Raw genomic sequence first — 19131 nt, forward strand, 5'->3', positions numbered from 1 at the left:
TTTAAAGTTGCACAGCTACACACTGCTATATCAAATGTGTGATGATGCCTTATTAAGAAATCTACACAATGGCTGATATAAACATGATGTGGACAAACATCAGCTGATGACACGGCAATGTCACACACAAATTTGACCGTGTGTCAATTTTGACATGACATGATCATTCACAATAAGTTTTGATAGCAAGTTTGGTTACTGTTCTTACAGGATAAACAAATCAATTAAAAGTTTTTGTCTTCAAACAATTACTGTAAGAAGCAAGTCAGTTTGGTGCAGCAGAAAGTCTACTTCCATGTTTAAGCAACCGAAAAACGGTGTGAGCTGTTAAGGTCACATTCACCTTATTATCAAATTTCCGCTTGACATATAGAACATAACAGTAAGTGGTTTCCAGTGTGTTGTCATGACTGTTTTCAGTAAAATCACTTATATAACATCCAGATCAACCTGATACTATACAATATTAATATCACAAGTGTTATCTCCTGAAACATTACACACAAGTGTTATCTCCTGAAACATTACACACATACACTATCTCCTGAAACATTACACACAAACACTATCTCCTGAAACATTACACACAAACCCTATCTCTTGAAACATTACACACAAGTGTTATCTCATAAAACATTACACACAAACACTATCTCCTGAAACATTACACACAAACACTATCTCCTGAAACATTACACACAAACACTATCTCCTGAAACATTACACACAAACACTATCTCCTGAAACATTACACACAAACACTATCTCCTGAAACATTACACACAAACACTATCTCCTGAAACATTACACACAAACACTATCTCCTGAAACATTACACACAAGTGTTATCTCCTGAAACATTACACACAAACACTATCTCCTGAAACATTACACACAAGTGTTATCTCCTGAAACATTACACACAAGTGTTATCTCCTGAAACATTACACACAAGTGTTATCTCCTGAAACATTACACACAAACACTATCTCCTGAAACATTACACACAAACACTATCTCCTGAAACATTACACACAAGTGTTATCTCCTGAAACATTACACACAAGTGCTTTCTCCACAGTATTAAGGTACAAATTTCATATACCGCTTCCTGTGTTGATTTGTACAATTAAATAAAATCAAAGACTCTGATATCCTGACATGTCCTACAGCCAAGAAAATACAAGTAATTCAAAGTGACACAAGTGATGTTGTAAAAATTAATACAATATCTTAAATTATCAAATCTTAGATTTTGTGTATTTTCAACATATATAAAATAAATCTACCTTAAATAAAGTTCTACTTTCTACAAACAAAACAGCTATCTATCTAGACCAGCCATGTTCACCAGCTGTCTGTAATTACTAAACTAGATGAACCTTCCTGTAAAATCATATCAGAATCTTAACTCACTTAGTGGATGCCTTATTGATGGCGTATGTCGTCAGCCATTCCACCATATCGGCGTTGATGGTAGATATTTTCTCTGTCAGTTCCTTTGCGGTTGTTAGTGACTCCTCAATCTTACTACTGCAGTCGTCCAGATCAATGTCCGGTGTTTTAGGGTACCAGTCTTCTTCCTCATAACTCTTGGAATTATCCATAAAAAACTACAAACACAAATGGTCAACTTTGATTTTCTTGATAGATCATCACCATTGATGTTGATGATAAAAGGAGAATTTACAGGTTCTAACCTAATACAGATTGTATTAAACTGACAAAATGGTGTGGACTGTTTTTAACCAATATACATCAATATTCCATCTCTAGGAATTAAGTAAGAATAATGACCTAATTAACTGACTGATGATGTCATACCTGAAGTACCTGTACAGTATAACCTAGTTAACCTGCTGATCTTGTCATACCTGTGGTACCTGTACAGTATAACCTTGTTAACTTGCTGATACTGTCATACCTGTAGTACCTGTACAGTATAATTACCTAGTTAACCTGCTGATACTGACATACCTGTGGTACCTGTACAGTATAACCTCGTTAACCTGCTGATACTGTCATACCTGTGGTACCTGTACAGTATAACCTAGTTAACCTGCTGATACTGTCAATGTCATACCTGTGGTACCTGTAGAGTATAACCTTGTTAACCTGCTGATACTGTCATACCTGTGGTACCTGTACAGTATAACCTAGCTAACCTGCTGATACTGTCATACCTGTGGTACCTGTACAGTATAACCTAGCTAACCTGCTGATAATGTCATACCTGTAGTACCTGTAGAGTATAACCTAGCTAACCTGCTGATAATGTCATACCTGTAGTACCTGTAGAGTATAACCTAGCTAACCTGCTGATAATGTCATACCTGTAGTACCTGTACAGTATAACCTAGTTAACTTGCTAATACTGTCATACCTGTAGTACCTGTAGAGTATAACCTAGCTAACCTGCTGCTAATGTCATACCTGTAGTACCTGTACAGTATAACCTAGCTAACCTGCTGATACTGACATACCTGTGGTACCTGTACAGTATAATTACGTAGTTAACCTGCTGATACTGACATACCTGTGGTACCTGTACAGTATAACCTTGTTAACTTGCTGATACTGTCATACCTGTGGTACCTGTACAGTATAATTACCTAGTTAACCTGCTGATACTGTCATACCTGTGGTACCTGTATAGTATAATTACCTCGTTAACCTGCTGTAGTAGTCTTAACTTCTGTCCACAAACATTTTCATATCCAACGATGAAGATTGTCACTTGTTGTTGGTACTGAAATGAAAAATGATATCAATTAAGTATGATGAGGATTTACCATGACCATACCATGAAGATTTAAAACACAAGTAGAAGTATGTTATTTCATGTTCTACAATATCATACATATACCTATCAATACTCTACAGACTATAAATGACTATGGCTCATTGAATCTAGAAATTTTCTTGACACATACCCTGAAAGAGTGCCCACAGACCACCGATAGAAAAGATTCACACAGACCCTGACAGAGTGCCCATAGACCACCGATAGAAAGCTACCCACAGACCCTGACAGAGTGCCCATAGACCACCGATAGAAAGCCTCCCACAGACCCTGAGAGAGTGCCCATAGACCACCGATAGAAAGCTTCCCACAGACCCTGAGAGAGTGCCCATAGACCACTGATAGAAAAGCTTCACACAGACCCTGAGAGAGTGCCCATAGACCACCTATAGAAAAGCTTCACAGACCCTGAGAGAGTGCCCATAGACCACTGATAGAAAAGCTTCAAACAGACCATGAGAGAGTGCCCATAGACCACTGAAAGAAAAGCTTTACACAAACCACTGAAAGATGGATTGCCCACAGACCCCTAACAGAAAGATTGCATACAGACCCTGACAGATAGACTATTCAAAACCCCTGAAACAACGATTCACACAGATTAGTGAAACAGTATACCATGCACTGCCTATAACACCAGTGATCTACCATCAGTGACCCTTCCTGTCACCCTCACCATGTACTGCCTATAACACCAGTGATCTACCATCAGTGACCCTTCCAGTCACCCTCACCATGTACTGCCTATAACACCAGTGACCCTTCCTGTCACCCTCACTATGTACTGCCTATAACACCAGTGACCCTTCCTGTCACCCACACCATGTTCTGCCTATAACACCAGTGACCCTTCCTGTCACCCTCACCATGTACTGCCTATAACACCAGTGACCCTTCCTGTCACCCTCACCATGTACTGCCTATAACACCAGTGACCCTTTCTGTCACCCTCACCATGTACTGCCTATAACACCAGTGATCTACCATCAGTGACCCTTCCTGTCACCCTCACCATGTACTGCCTATAACACCAGTGACCCTTCCTGTCACCCTCACCATGTACTGCCTATAACACCAGTGACCCTTCCTGTCACCCTCACTATGTACTGCCTATAACACCAGTGACCCTTCCTGTCACCCTCACCATGTACTGCCTATAACACCAGTGACCCTTCCTGTCACCCTCACCATGTACTGCCTATAACACCAGTGATCTACCATCAGTGACCCTTCCTGTCACCCTCACCATGTACTGCCTATAACACCAGTGACCCTTCCTGTCACCCTCACCATGTACTGCCTATAACACCAGTGATCTACCATCAGTGACCCTTCCTGTCACCCTCACCATGTACTGCCTATAACACCAGTGACCCTTCCTGTCACCCTCACCATGTACTGCCTATAACACCAGTGACCCTTCCTGTCACCCTCACCATGTACTGCCTATAACACCAGTGACCCTTTCTGTCACCCTCACCATGTACTGCCTATAACACCAGTGACCCTTCCTGTCACCCTCACCATGTACTGCCTATAACACCAGTGACCCTTCCTGTCACCCTCACCATGTACTGCCTATAACACCAGTGACCCTTCCTGTCACCCTCACCATGTACTGCCTATAACACCAGTGACCCTTCCTGTCACCCTCACCATGTACTGCCTATAACACCAGTGACCCTTCCTGTCACCCTCACCATGTACTGCCTATAACACCAGTGACCCTTCCTGTCACCCTCACCATGTACTGCCTATAACACCAGTGACCCTTCCTGTCACCCTCACCATGTACTGCCTATAACACCAGTGACCCTTCCTGTCACCCTCACCATGTACTGCCTATAACACCAGTGACCCTTCCTGTCACACTCACTATGTACTGCCTATAACACCAGTGATCTACCATTCATTTTTCCTCATTACATCCTTTATTCATCCACACCTAATTCCTACCTTCTTCTTTTTGATTTGATCCTTGATAAGGGCCTCCAGTTCAGCCTGAAAAATTAAACAGAATGAGATGTAAATATTTTACAAAATTGATGAGATGAGATAAAGGATGATAAATATTTATCTTTGTATGTCTAACATCAAATGAATTTAAATTATCAACACAGTGAATCAGAACAATCAGAGTGTCAGGTAGATCATACTCTTGCTAAGATAGATGTTAGATTTCTGAAGTTGTGTGGCTAAAAAGAATTAGGGATGGTTGGAGGGAAAAATAAAGATATGAGCTCTTAATTATAGTGGGCAGCTATCCAGAATTAGGGATGGTTAAAGTGGGGCTATTGAGAATTAAGGATAGTTATAGTGGGGGTAGTGAGAATTAGAGATGGTGGAACTGATGGTGATGCTAATGTTGACTTACTATATCCTCCACATACTCAAGTGTAGACTGTGTCTCCATGAGGGCCTGTGTACTTGCTTCATAGGATTCATAAATCTGAAAATATTCCAAAAAATAAAGCTTAAAAAAATTAATAAATTTATCAATAAAGCTTTAAAATTTCTCAAATCTATATCTGTGTGTATTACAGACTCTATATCTGTGTGTATTACAGACTCTATATCTGTGTGTATTACAGACTCTATATCTGTGTGTATTACAGAATCTATATCTGTGTGTACAGACTCTATATCTGTGTGTATTACAGACTCTATATCTGTGTGTATTACAGACTCTATATCTGTGTGTATTACAGACTCTATATCTGTGTGTATTACAGACTCTATATCTGTGTGTATCTCTATATCTGTGTGTATTACAGACTACAGACTCTATATCTGTGTGTATTACAGACTCTATATCTGTGTGTATTACAGACTCTATATCTGTGTGTATTACAGACTCTATATCTGTGTGTATTACAGACTCTATATCTGTGTGTATTACAGACTCTATATCTGTGTGTATTACAGACTCTATATCTGTGTGTATTACAGACTCTATATCTGTGTGTATTACAGACTCTACATCTGTGTGTATTACAGACTCTAAATCTGTGTGTATTACAGACTCTATATCTGTGTGTATTACAGACTCTAAATCTGTGTGTATTACAGACTCTATATCTGTGTGTATTACAGACTCTATATCTGTGTGTATTACAGACTATATCTGTGTGTATTACAGACTCTATATCTGTGTGTGTTACAGACTCTATATCTGTGTGTATTACAGACTGTATATCTGTGTGTATTACAGACTCTATATCTGTGTATTACAGAATCTATATCTGTGTGTATTACAGACTCTATATCTGTGTGTATTACAGACTCTATATCTGTGTGTATTACAGACTCTATATCTGTGTGTATTACAGACTCTATATCTGTGTGTATTACAGACTCTATATCTGTGTGTATTACAGACTCTATATCTGTGTGTATTACAGACTCTATATCTGTGTGTATTACAGACTCTATATCTGTGTGTATTACAGACTCTATATCTGTGTGTATTACAGACTGTATATCTGTGTGTATTACAGACTCTATATCTGTGTGTATTACAGACTCTATATCTGTGTGTATTACAGACTCTATATCTGTGTGTATTACAGACTCTATATCTGTGTGTATTACAGACTGTATATCTGTGTGTATTACAGACTCTATATCTGTGTGTATTACAGACTCTATATCTGTGTGTATTACAGACTATATCTGTGTGTATTACAGACTCTATATCTGTGTGTATTACAGACTCTATATCTGTGTGTATTACAGACTGTATATCTGTGTGTATTACAGACTCTATATCTGTGTGTATTACAGACTCTATATCTGTGTGTATTACAGACTCTATATCTGTGTGTATTACAGACTATATCTGTGTGTATTACAGACTCTACATCTGTGTGTATTACAGACTCTACATCTGTGTGTATTACAGACTCTATATCTGTGTGTATTACAGACTCTATATCTGTGTGTATTACAGACTCTATATCTGTGTGTATTACAGACTCTATATCTGTGTGTATTACAGACTCTATATCTGTGTGTATTACAGACTCTATATCTGTGTGTATTACAGACTCTATATCTGTGTGTATTACAGACTGTATATCTGTGTGTAATACAGACTATATCTGTGTGTATTACAGACTCTATATCTGTGTGTATTACAGACTCTATATCTGTGTGTATTACAGACTATATCTGTGTGTATTACAGAATCTATATCTGTGTGTATTACAGACTCTATATCTGTGTGTATTACAGACTCTATATCTGTGTGTATTACAGACTCTATATCTGTGTGTAAATCTGTGTGTATTACAGACTCTATATCTGTGTGTATTACAGAATCTATATCTGTGTGTATTACAGACTCTATATCTGTGTGTATTACAGACTCTATATCTGTGTGTATTACAGACTCTATATCTGTGTGTATTACAGACTCTATATCTGTGTGTATTACAGACTCTATATCTGTGTGTATTACAGACTCTATATCTGTGTGTATTACAGACTCTATATCTGTGTGTATTACAGACTCTATATCTGTGTGTATTACAGACTCTATATCTGTGTGTATTACAGAATCTATATCTGTGTGTATTACAGACTCTATATCTGTGTGTATTACAGACTCTATATCTGTGTGTATTACAGACTCTATATCTGTGTGTATTACAGACTCTACATCTGTGTGTATTACAGACTCTACATCTGTGTGTATTACAGACTCTATATCTGTGTGTATTACAGACTCTATATCTGTGTGTATTACAGACTCTATATCTGTGTGTATTACAGACTCTATATCTGTGTGTATTACAGACTCTAAATCTGTGTGTATTACAGAATCTATATCTGTGTGTATTACAGAATCTATATCTGTGTGTATTACAGACTCTATATCTGTGTGTATTACAGACTATATCTGTGTGTATTACATACTCTATATCTGTGTGTATTACAGACTCTGTACCAGTGTGTATTACAGACTCTGTACCAGTGTGTATTACAGACTCTGTACCAGTGTGTATTACAGACTCTGTACCAGTGTGTATTACAGACTCTGTACCAGTGTGTATTACAGACTCTGTACCAGTGTGTATTACAGACTCTGTACCAGTGTGTATTACAGACTCTGTACCAGTGTGTATTACAGACTCTGTACCAGTGTGTATTACAGACTCTGTACCAGTGTGTATTACAGACTCTGTACCAGTGTGTATTACAGACTCTATATCTGTGTGTATTACAGACTCTATATCTGTATGTATTACAGACTCTATATCTGTGTGTATTACAGAATCTATATCTGTGTGTATTACAGACTCTATATCTGTGTGTATTACAGACTCTATATCTGTGTGTATTACAGACTCTATATCTGTGTGTATTACAGACTCTATATCTGTGTGTATTACAGACTATATCTGTGTGTATTACAGACTCTATATCTGTGTGTATTACAGACTCTATATCTGTGTGTATTACAGACTCTATATCTGTGTGTATTACAGACTCTATATCTGTGTGTATTACAGAATCTATATCTGTGTGTATTACAGACTCTATATCTGTGTGTATTACAGACTCTATATCTGTGTGTATTACAGACTCTATATCTGTGTGTATTACAGAATCTATATCTGTGTGTATTACAGACTCTATATCTATGTGTATTACAGACTCTATATCTGTGTGTATTACAGACTCTATATCTGTGTGTATTACAGACTATATCTATATCTGTGTGTATTACAGACTCTATATCTGTGTGTATTACAGACTCTATATCTGTGTGTATTACAGACTCTATATCTGTGTGTATTGTGTGTATTACAGACTCTATATCTGTGTGTATTACAGACTCTATATCTGTGTGTATTACAGACTCTATATCTGTGTGTATTACAGACTCTATATCTGTGTGTATTACAGACTCTATATCTGTGTGTATTACAGACTCTATATCTGTGTGTATTACAGACTCTATATCTGTGTGTATTACAGACTCTATATCTGTGTGTATTACAGACTCTATATCTGTGTGTATTACAGACTCTATATCTGTGTGTATTACAGACTCTATATCTGTGTGTATTACAGACTCTATATCTGTGTGTATTACAGACTCTATATCTGTGTGTATTACAGACTGTATATCTGTGTGTATTACAGACTCTATATCTGTGTGTATTACAGACTCTATATCTGTGTGTATTACAGACTCTATATCTGTGTGTATTACAGTTTTATGATTTATTAGCTCTAACATTGTGTATGTGATATTCAACGAACAAACAAACTTTTTTTGAGTGTAATATATTGCTAGGTACACTTAGGTAGAAAATGATGTTACGAGATGATAAAGCAATTATAGTAAAGAGTCAAGAATTTACTGTAGTCATTTCAGCTATGATTGTTTTTAATCGAGATGTGATAAAGTCTGGTTCCTCTTCCTGTCTATCATACTATTTGTTATAGATGTCTTCCTTTTAAAATCAGCTTTCATTCAGTATTTCTCTGTTATCAGTTCGATACTTTTTTTTTTAATTTCCTCTGATATAATCATAACATTTGATTCATTTTTTGTAAAAAATGTTACAATCTTTCCATTTTTTGTGGAATGTATATGAGAGTATAAGATATATAATGTTTTGTTTATATCTTACTGAGAGTGTTGATGACTAGACTTTCTAACAGACGTAAGCTACTTAATCCAAAGTTTACTTATTACAATCAATAATCAGCTGTAGGTATGTAAGTCTATTAAGGATACCCTACCATTCTCTGTGTGTAACGGAGCACGAACACTTAGAATATCAACCTACAGTTCAAATTAAAACACTCATTTAAATATACAACATTAATATAAAAGATTAAGTCCGTTTTAGCCGATTTATTTATTCAGTCAACAAAAATTTTGTCCATTTAAATTTCTTTGTATGTTTACTGTCGACTGTTCACTTCCCCTGCTCCAGTGAAGTGTAGGTCAAATTTACCTACAATAAGATGTTATCTTTGTAAACTTTAGACTGGATTAATAATTATAAACAGTCTAACAGTAGTTTGTTAAACTTAGACATGCCGTGGGGTCAAAGTGAGGCTCTGTTAGAAGTCGTTTCTAATAGTTGTCTTTGTCTTTGAAGAACCAGCCATGATTTCTAGATTTACCACTGTGATCCTGATAGATGGTTAAGGTACATCTTTAAATCTGTTTTATTAATAGATAGTACGTAGTTTAATAAGGATAACTTTCGAGATAAAAATGTGTACCAGTACTTTACAAAGGATAGTGAAACTTTGACCATAAGCATCCTAAGACTAACCCCTTCAGTGATAAATTCACTTAAATAACAAGAATGTCTGTGAAACTAATGAATGCTCCTCACAAAAACAACTTTATAAGACAAAAAAGTATAACATAGGGCAATAATTCTGTATTTAAGGAGATTTAGGCACTGAATTTGATACAACATAACAAAGGGCACGAACTCTGTAAGCATGGAGTTGCAGCCCCTTGATTTGGTATATGAAATATCATCTTAGTTTGATCAATGTAAACACCAAGTTTCATTATCCTAGCTTTTCAACAAAGTCATAAACCAGACAGGGCAGTAATTGTAATCACAAGGTCACAGGCCCTGACTTTGGTATATTGTAACAAAGGGACACTAACTTGTAATTATGAGGTCACAGGCCCTAACTTCGGGACATTGTAACAAAGGGCACTAACTCTGTAATAAAAGGGTCACAGGCCCTGACTTTGGTATATTGTAACAAAGGGCACTAACTCTGTAATCATGTGGTCACAGGCCCTGACTATGGTACATAGCACATTGTCTCTTTATGACTAATATGTACATCATGTTTCATTAATATAGTTTAAATGCAGTCCAAATTATGATTTGTATACAAAATCTTAACAATGGAAAATAACAGCAGACCCTGACTTTAATACACAGCACATTCACTTACTATGATCAATGAATAAACCAAGCTTCATGATCCTATTTCTCATTGCAAGCAATTTAAAGTTGCCCTCTGGACAAAAAATTTTAACAAAAGGCAATAACTCTGTAATTGAGGAGTTGCAGGCCCTGACTTTGGTACACAGCACATGATCTTTGTGTGGTCAATGTATACACCAAGTTTCATTATTCCAGTTTATATGCTAGCAAAGTTATGCTCTGAACACAAAATTTTAAGAAAGGGCAATAACTCTATAATTGAGGAATTGCGAACGCTGAATTTGAATCGCTGCACAACATATTAGTATGACCAATCGACATTGTTTATACCAAATTTCTGTCTAATGTTAATAACCGCAAACAAATTAAACAATCTGATGAGACTAATGTTAATTACCTCAGATAAATTAGACAACCTGACCAGTCTATAGTTATTACCTCAGATAAATTAGACAACCTGACCAGTCTATAGTTATTACCTCAGATAAATTAGACAACCTGACCAGTCTATAGTTATTACCTCAGATAAATTAGACAACCTGACCAGTCTATAGTTATTACCTCAGTAAATTAGACAACCTGACAGTCTATAGTTATTGTGTTTAGACAACCTGACCAGTCTATAGTTATTACCTCAGATAAATTAGACAACCTGACCAGTCTATAGTTATTACCTCAGATAATTCAACAACCTGACCAGTCTACTGTTAATTACCTTATGGGTTTGAGTACAAACATCCCTGATGTGTCATTCCAAGGACTCTAGTTATGTGTTTGAGTACAAACATCCCTGCAGTATTATCCCAAGGACCCCAGTTACGGGTTTAAATACCAGCATCTCTGATGTATTATTCCAAGGACCCTAGTGATATTTTTGAGTACAAGCATCCCGGATGTATGATCTCGAGAACCCTAGTGACCGGTGTGAGTACAAACATCCCTGATGTATTATCCCAAGGACCCTAGTGACCGGTGTGAGTACAAACATCCCTGATGTATTATTCCAAGGACCCCCAGTGATGGGTTTGAGTACAAACATCCCTGATGTATTATCCCAAGGACCCCAGTGATGGGTTTGAGTACAAACATCCCTGATGTATTATTCCAAGGACCCCAGTGATGGATTTGAGTACAAACATCCCTGATGTATTATCCCAAGGACCCCCAGTGATGGGTTTGAGTACCAGCATCCCTGATATGTTACCCAAAGGACCCCAGTGATGGGTTTGAGTACAAACATCCCTGATATGTTACCCCAAGGACCGTAATTATATGTCAACAGCCTGGATCACACTTAAGTGTTGTGGCTGGTCACTAGGGGCTCCTTACAATTCTGGTCACTCCCAAATTCCATCACATATAATAGGGAACATTTCTCCCCCTACTATAGCAATCTATAGGGGCAGCAAGCGGGGTTGTGGGAGAGGCAGGGTGAAGTACAACATCTGTATACGAGGTATATATGTGTTGTCTTTGAAGATAAAAAATATGCTAAAAATGAAACATGGCTGCTACATTCAACAACTATTTCCTAGGAAATAAACACTGATCACTGCTGAAGAATGAAACCAAGGACCTAACACAATTATACTAAGAATATGAGTCAAGCATAACAACCTTTCAAGTGAAATCAGGAGGACAACTTTAAATTATAGACAAAAGAAGACGGTGAAGAAGTTATTATGAAGTTATTTACATGTATCAGAAACATGACACATTGATGTTGAGATTAAATCCAAAAGATAAACAAAGGAGAAGAAATACTTACGTTGTCTACTCGGGTCATGACCTTCTCCAATTCATCCCTTGTCTCATCTGCCACTCGTTGTGCCAGTGAGCGAGCATTTTTGTCGATGATGGCCTGGGCGGGGGCATCACCCCGATCAAGGATTGAAATACTACCCACGTAGTTCATCATAATGGCACCTGGTGTCTGTCAGGATTATGTTCCCTTTTTTGATAGGGCCTAACTCCAGAGGCCTAGTGCTGAGGGCCTAGTTTTTAGGTCGTGTCATGAAGAACTTCACTAGCAGTGTCTCAAGTCAATCTGTTTGTGAAAATGAAAGGTATAAAAAGTGTCATTCTATGTAGTGTAACATAATCACTGGCATATGCTTAACCTCCAGGCCCCACTTGTATAAAACATCTCAACTTGAGATTTCCTCAAGTCGAGATTTTCCTCAGCTAATATCTCCTTGAAAATATCTTGTATGAAAATTACTCAAGGAATTTCAGGACATCCTAGCCGATGACTTCCTCCTGTTCCTTGAGCAAATTTTATACAAGCCGTTTTTGAGGAGATATTAGCTGAGCAAAATCTCGACTTGAGGAAATCTCAAGTTGAGATGTTTTATACAAGTCGTGCCAGGTCAGTTTAAATTGTGCAAATAGTTCAAACCTGTGTTGTTTTCAATTTAAAAAAAAATAACCTGTCCAATAATAGTTTGACTTCAAGTTATACTCCCAGCCATTATGTTGTATAATATGAACAGGATCAACATTTTTTATTTGTTTTTGTTTAGATAACAAAAAGTTTACCATATATATTATATATACATTACTAGGGAGGGGGCGTGGACATCTTCTACTTACTTACTTATAATTAAATCTGTATATTAATGTCAGTATGTGTAATATCATGTAAATATTATATATGTGATTAATTACTGACATATAATTGCTTGAAAAGTGAGAGAAAAGTTGATATAATCTACAAAATAATTTGATGTTTGACGTTCTCTAGCTAAACGACAGGTCTTTACATTTCGATTGCTATTTATTATCAATATGTTTTGAATGTCTATATATATAATATAAAGACAACTCGAAAAACAAGTTTTAGTTATAGGACTTGTTTAAAAGTTAAATATACTTCCATCGTGAAAACAGCTATAATATACTACATCACATTCATAATACAAGTTACATATCTACACTTATCGCAACACTACATATACAGATTATAAGATTAACTGATCAATAGGTCACGTTTGATGAACTTTCACGAGCGAAATTATACTGAAATGTAATACACTGTCATCTATCAATATCCGTACAATCCTCGGATTCATGTATTCTTCCGTGTATCGAGTTAGCATCCCTCTACTGATCACACACTACTGGTAGCCGTTCAATGTTTACCTGTTGTTTAACTTTCCTCTATCGATGAAAGTCGCCATCTTGGAAAAGTAGCTGTATCACGTGATCTTGTTGCCAAACAACATACACGCGATTTTCAGCAGGTGCTTGTCAGAAGTGTTTCTAGTTTCGCTTTGATCGATAGCATCTCATCAATGAGGCACCCGTGAAATTGTGTATATTATTTGAGAGATAAAAATCTCGGCATTGTCTTTCCTGACTGCGATTACTGAAGCGGTCAATGAGCATTGATAATAGTCAGTCCCGAACGCGAGCAAATCGCTTTGTGCAAAGAAGAGTTATTCCCCCTCTTAACATAAATCACATTGAAACATTCGGGCAGATATATCAAATACTAACAGAAATGATTTTGTTTTCAAAATAAAAGTGTATTCTGCATTATGTGCTTTTTAATGTCATGTAATTTTGTGGAACAAAAAACGTTGAAGATTTTATGTAAATCATTTAAATTCATATCTTCCTGTAGTAGTAATAGTAGTAGGTAGTAAGTAGTAGTAGTAGTACTTAGGGGCCGTCAATTCTGACGATTAGTCCCAAGGTTTTGGTTAAAAGGATGAAATATTCATATTTCAAAGTTTAAAAGAATTGGGATTTTAGTGATAAGATAGGTAAGACATTGCGACAAGTGATTTGAAGGTGTCAACAGTGCCATCAGAAACAAAGAGAGTGGGAGAGTGAGTTCCATTTTATGATAGATTTTGGATAGGAGTGTTTATAGCAGTCTGTCAAATGTACATCATTCGATTCATTTCCACAGAAACGTGTAACATATTTGTATAATATCTCCTCATTGGACATTTTAAAACCATTTGAAATTAATATTGGGGATTATAAAATGTGTTTAAAACAAAAGTTCACATTAACTTCACATTGAATGTACCTGATGTCATCGAATATAATGTGTTGCTCCACAGTAAAGTAAAACCACGGTGTTAGGTAACAACAACCAAAACATATTTCTCATTATACAACGCAAATATCTAATTGACAGGACAATACAGTTACGTAATTTACAAATGTGACGAATGAATAAAAGCAACAGTACGGACAAGCGGATTGTCAAGCTTCCGAGGCAACCTGCCCCTTTATCAAGACAAAGATATTGCATAAATTACATCTTATACATAGACCATGAAATAAATACAAAGTTGTAAATCTAAATCGAGAGCGATTTTATATATAACATCTCTGAGAGAGAGAGAGAGAGAGAGAGAGAGAGAGAGAGAGAGAGAGAGAGAGAGAGAGAGAGAGAGAGAGAGAGAGAGAGAGAGAGAGAGAGAGAGAGAGACAGACAGACAGACAGACAGTCATACAGACAGTCATACAGACAGACAGATTAAACTTGTCATGTCTACTGTCATCAGGTTCATTGGCTGTTAAAATAATGTAGATGGTACGTTCAAGTCAGACACAATAGATCACGGCATTGCTCCACATAACGGCCATCATACATGTATAGTCATAACACATTCATAGATCATACATGTATATCTCTCATTGCTCCACATAACGGCCATCATACATGTATATCTCTGTCCCTGCTCCACATAACATCATCATTCATGTATATCTCTGTCCCTGCTCCACATAACATCATCATTCATATATCTCTCTGTCCCTGCTCCACATAACGGCCATCATACATGTATATCTCTGTCCCTGCTCCACATAACATCATCATTCATATATCTCTCTGTCCCTGCTCCACATAACGACCATCATACATGTATATCTCTGCCCCTGCTGTTTTAAGATGTTCAAACTCGTTTTTAATGTGACACAGTGCTAAAAGAGCAAAACTACATTATAAAGAAAAATGGTAAACGTACTTTGTGTAATTTTGGCTTCTTTAATACTTTTTGGATCTCATAAAAGTACGAAAAAAATACAAAAAAAGTACTCTTTTATTTTCTTATATGAGCACAAGTTAGATAAAATCTGGTTTATTTTTGTTCTTTTATGGAATTTTAAGGTACTTTTTGTGACATATTTACATACCTTTTGCATACTTTTTTGATATTGTTGTAAAAGTACTTTTTTCCTACTTTATACCATATCCCTGCTTTTTACTATTTTTGTACTTTTTTCCCTTTTTAAAATTACCTGTAAGTACTATAAAAGTATATACAAGGACAAAATAAGTACTTATTTTTTGTCTTCTATGTTTGTTTAATACTTTGTATTATATTTCTACTTTTATGATACTATTTCTGTACTATTTATGAACTAGGTCTGTACTTGTGAAAATCATCTAATGTGCCAAAAGTATACTTTTATTAGCCTTTTTTGTACTAGTCTATTTTTTCTGACTCAATCTGGAACTGTGCTGAACCTTTGGTTCCAAATTAAGTGGAAAAGGTATACTTTTTAGTACTTTTTTTTCTCCTTACTGTTGTTTTTGTACTTTACTTTGGTATGGGTAAAATCTTGAAACCAACCCTCCAACAGTTTTACACCATTATTATTTTTTTTTTTTCTGACATCAGAATGTCATTCCTGTTCAGATGATGATTTTATGCAATATATAATGTACTTCCTGGTCACTGTAAGTTATCTGGAGTGTCTCCGGGATTTAGTAATGCCATCAGAAACGGAAGTGCAATCATATATGACTGATACACATTTCGATAATTTTAGGTGAGAAAATTTGAGGTCAGATCTGAAGATATTTTAGTTTTGAAAAATACTGGTGTTTCACTGTTCAGTTTTTTTTAAAATAAATATTATAATATGAAAATATTTAAATTCATTTATATATTTGTTTGGTGGTGATTTGTTGACAAAGGGTAGCTAGCATAAAATGGTCCTTAAGATGTCCAAAACTAATGCACCTAGGATGCATGGTCAGAAAGACAAAAGTGACTCACCAGAGACTCGCCCCTTTTGTCTTTCTTCACCCTCACCAAGATACAGCTTATATTTTAAGACACTGACTACGTATTCTTTTTACCCTTCAACATTGACTGCGAATCAGACCATCAAGGCTTCTAAAATTTCATGTTCAGTCTTTGTATGGAATTTCGTGCTAAAATACAGCTGTTTTCTGTCGCTGCCAAATACAGCAAAATGTTTGTGGCAGGTGTATTCCGACAATGACACTGCTGGTTGCAGGATAAAAATGATTAGTATGGTTTTAATCAAGTACATTTGCATTTTATTTATGATAACTTCGACCTAACCTCAAACTGGTTATTCTGAGCATTGATTTATAAGACAACGTATAACTTCAGACCTAATGACACTTTTTAAAGTTTTCTTGTGATCAACTGAATGAATGGATGAAGATTTGTAATGTAGTTCTGTTCTACAGATAGAAATGTTAATGGTTATAAATAGCCTCAATCCTGATGATATGTAACAACAGTAAATTCGGAGAAGAAAACAATTCATTTCTGATGGAGGAGGAAGGAGGGGGCAACAAATTCATTTACTTTATCTGTTTCTCAACTTTCACAGAAAACAGTCGTTTATTTGTCTGTAAATGAACTTAAAGGTTAAAGGTCAGGACAATTTCAGTCACGTCACTGAGAGTCAACTAGTCTAGAGGGTCAGGACAATTTCAGTCACGCCACTAAGAGTCAACTAGTCTAGAGGGTAAGGACAATTTCAGTCATGCCACTGAGAGTCAACTAGTCTAGAGGGTAAGGACAATTTCAGTCACGCCACTGAGAGTCAACTAGTCTAGAGGGTAAGGACAATTTCAGTCACGCCACTGAGAGTCAACTAGTCTAGAGGGTAGGACAATTTCAGTCACGCCACTGAGAGTCAACTAGTCTAGAGGGTAAGGGCAATTTCTGTCATGCCACTGAGAATCAACTGGTCTAGAGGGTAAGGACAATTTCTGTCATGCCACTGAGAATCAACTGGTCTAGTATATATTTCAATATAACCGCAATGAGGAGTCTGGTAAGTTTATTTTTAACAGTCAAAGTTTTCTATAACAGTTGTGGAGGTGTAATGAGAATGTACCAGGTATATCCAATTATGACTAGGCCTATTTATAGAATTTTCATTCCAAAAATATGGAATAAAAAATTGAAATATGTGTAATCATGTCATGGTATAGTATACGGAATGTTGTGGAGAACCAATACCAATTTGCTAGTTTATTTTCTACTAATCTACACTCTTTATTTACTATTATTCTTTTCAGATTTTGAAGAATGGAAATAAGGACAGTCATGAAGTATGGTTCTGCTAAGCGCTGCAGAAATCTTTGGCCAAACCTGTTGATTATTCCAAGGATGCTTAGCTAAAATCAATGCTTGATTGCAGGTTCAATCATCAAAATTACTGGAAATCATCTCACTAAAGGTGGTTAAGGTTCAAGGTGAAAGGTCAAGGTCAGTTTCAATAAAACTTTATACATATCCTTCTGACGTTGCACATATGGAAATGTGTTTTTTTTCTGTTTTGTTTTATTTTTCTACCCTTTCTTGGAAGAGTTATGCCCCTTGAAAAGCACATTGCTTCTTCTTAATTCTTGAACCTTACACATATGCATCAGAACTACACTCTGAGGATTCATGCTGGCCCCTTTGTACTCGGTTATGTCTCTTTGTTGAAAAAAAAGTGTGTCTGAATTATTTCTCTACTCCTTGATGAATTAAGAAAAAAATTTTACACTTTGATTTTCATATACATCCCTTGAATTTCCCCATCTAATTTTTAAATATATATTTATTTCATTTTAAAAGTTTTTTGACACAAATAAAATTTCTTTTTTTAGCTCACCTGGCCAAAGTTTGCAAAGGAAATGACCCTGACCCATATTCAAGGTCACAGAGGTCAAACGTGTTAAAAGCTTTTAACAACTTTTTCTGACTAACCATATATCTAGGATAGTGATATTAAACCAAATTAGGTTCTCTACGATGCCCGGTAATATTTGAGAAAAAAATGACTTTGACCCATATTCAAGGTCACAACGGTCAAATGTGTTAAACATTTGAACAACTTCTGATTAAGCTAAAGGCTTAGGATCATAATATTTGACCAAAAGGTTCCCTTAATGGTGCCCACATAGTGTGTGAAAAATAGCTTGATCCATAATGATATTTAAGGTCATTGGGGTTAAATTTGGTAAAATAGTTAAACAACTTATTAACCAAAAAGCCATCATATTTGGCCAGTAAAGGCTTATATACAAATATGTAGAACCTCCCTGACTTAATGAATGGGACAATTTGGCTGGGAGTTTTTTTGGCATGATTTGGACAAAATTAG

The 19131-nt window shown here is 36.2% G+C and overlaps 1 protein-coding gene across 1 annotated transcript in view; it reads right to left on the minus strand.

Annotated features, from left to right (window-relative positions):
- Window positions 1-12664, minus strand: part of LOC132554861 (uncharacterized) — a 112493-nt gene extending 99829 nt beyond the window's left edge. The window contains exons 1-5 of the mRNA XM_060219183.1: window positions 12515-12664; window positions 5178-5252; window positions 4760-4804; window positions 2666-2749; window positions 1417-1613 (exon numbers count right to left, since the gene is read on the minus strand). Of these exons, the coding sequence (XP_060075166.1) occupies window positions 1417-1613; window positions 2666-2749; window positions 4760-4804; window positions 5178-5252; window positions 12515-12664 (551 nt within the window). The remainder of the gene's footprint in view (window positions 1-1416; window positions 1614-2665; window positions 2750-4759; window positions 4805-5177; window positions 5253-12514) is intronic.
- Window positions 12665-19131: the final 6467 nt, after the last annotated feature.

This window comes from Ylistrum balloti, unplaced genomic scaffold (genome assembly GCF_031769215.1).
Source record: "Ylistrum balloti isolate Yb309-2 unplaced genomic scaffold, AGI_CSIRO_Ybal_v1 Utg370448, whole genome shotgun sequence".
Lineage (NCBI taxonomy): Eukaryota > Metazoa > Mollusca > Bivalvia > Pectinida > Pectinidae > Ylistrum > Ylistrum balloti.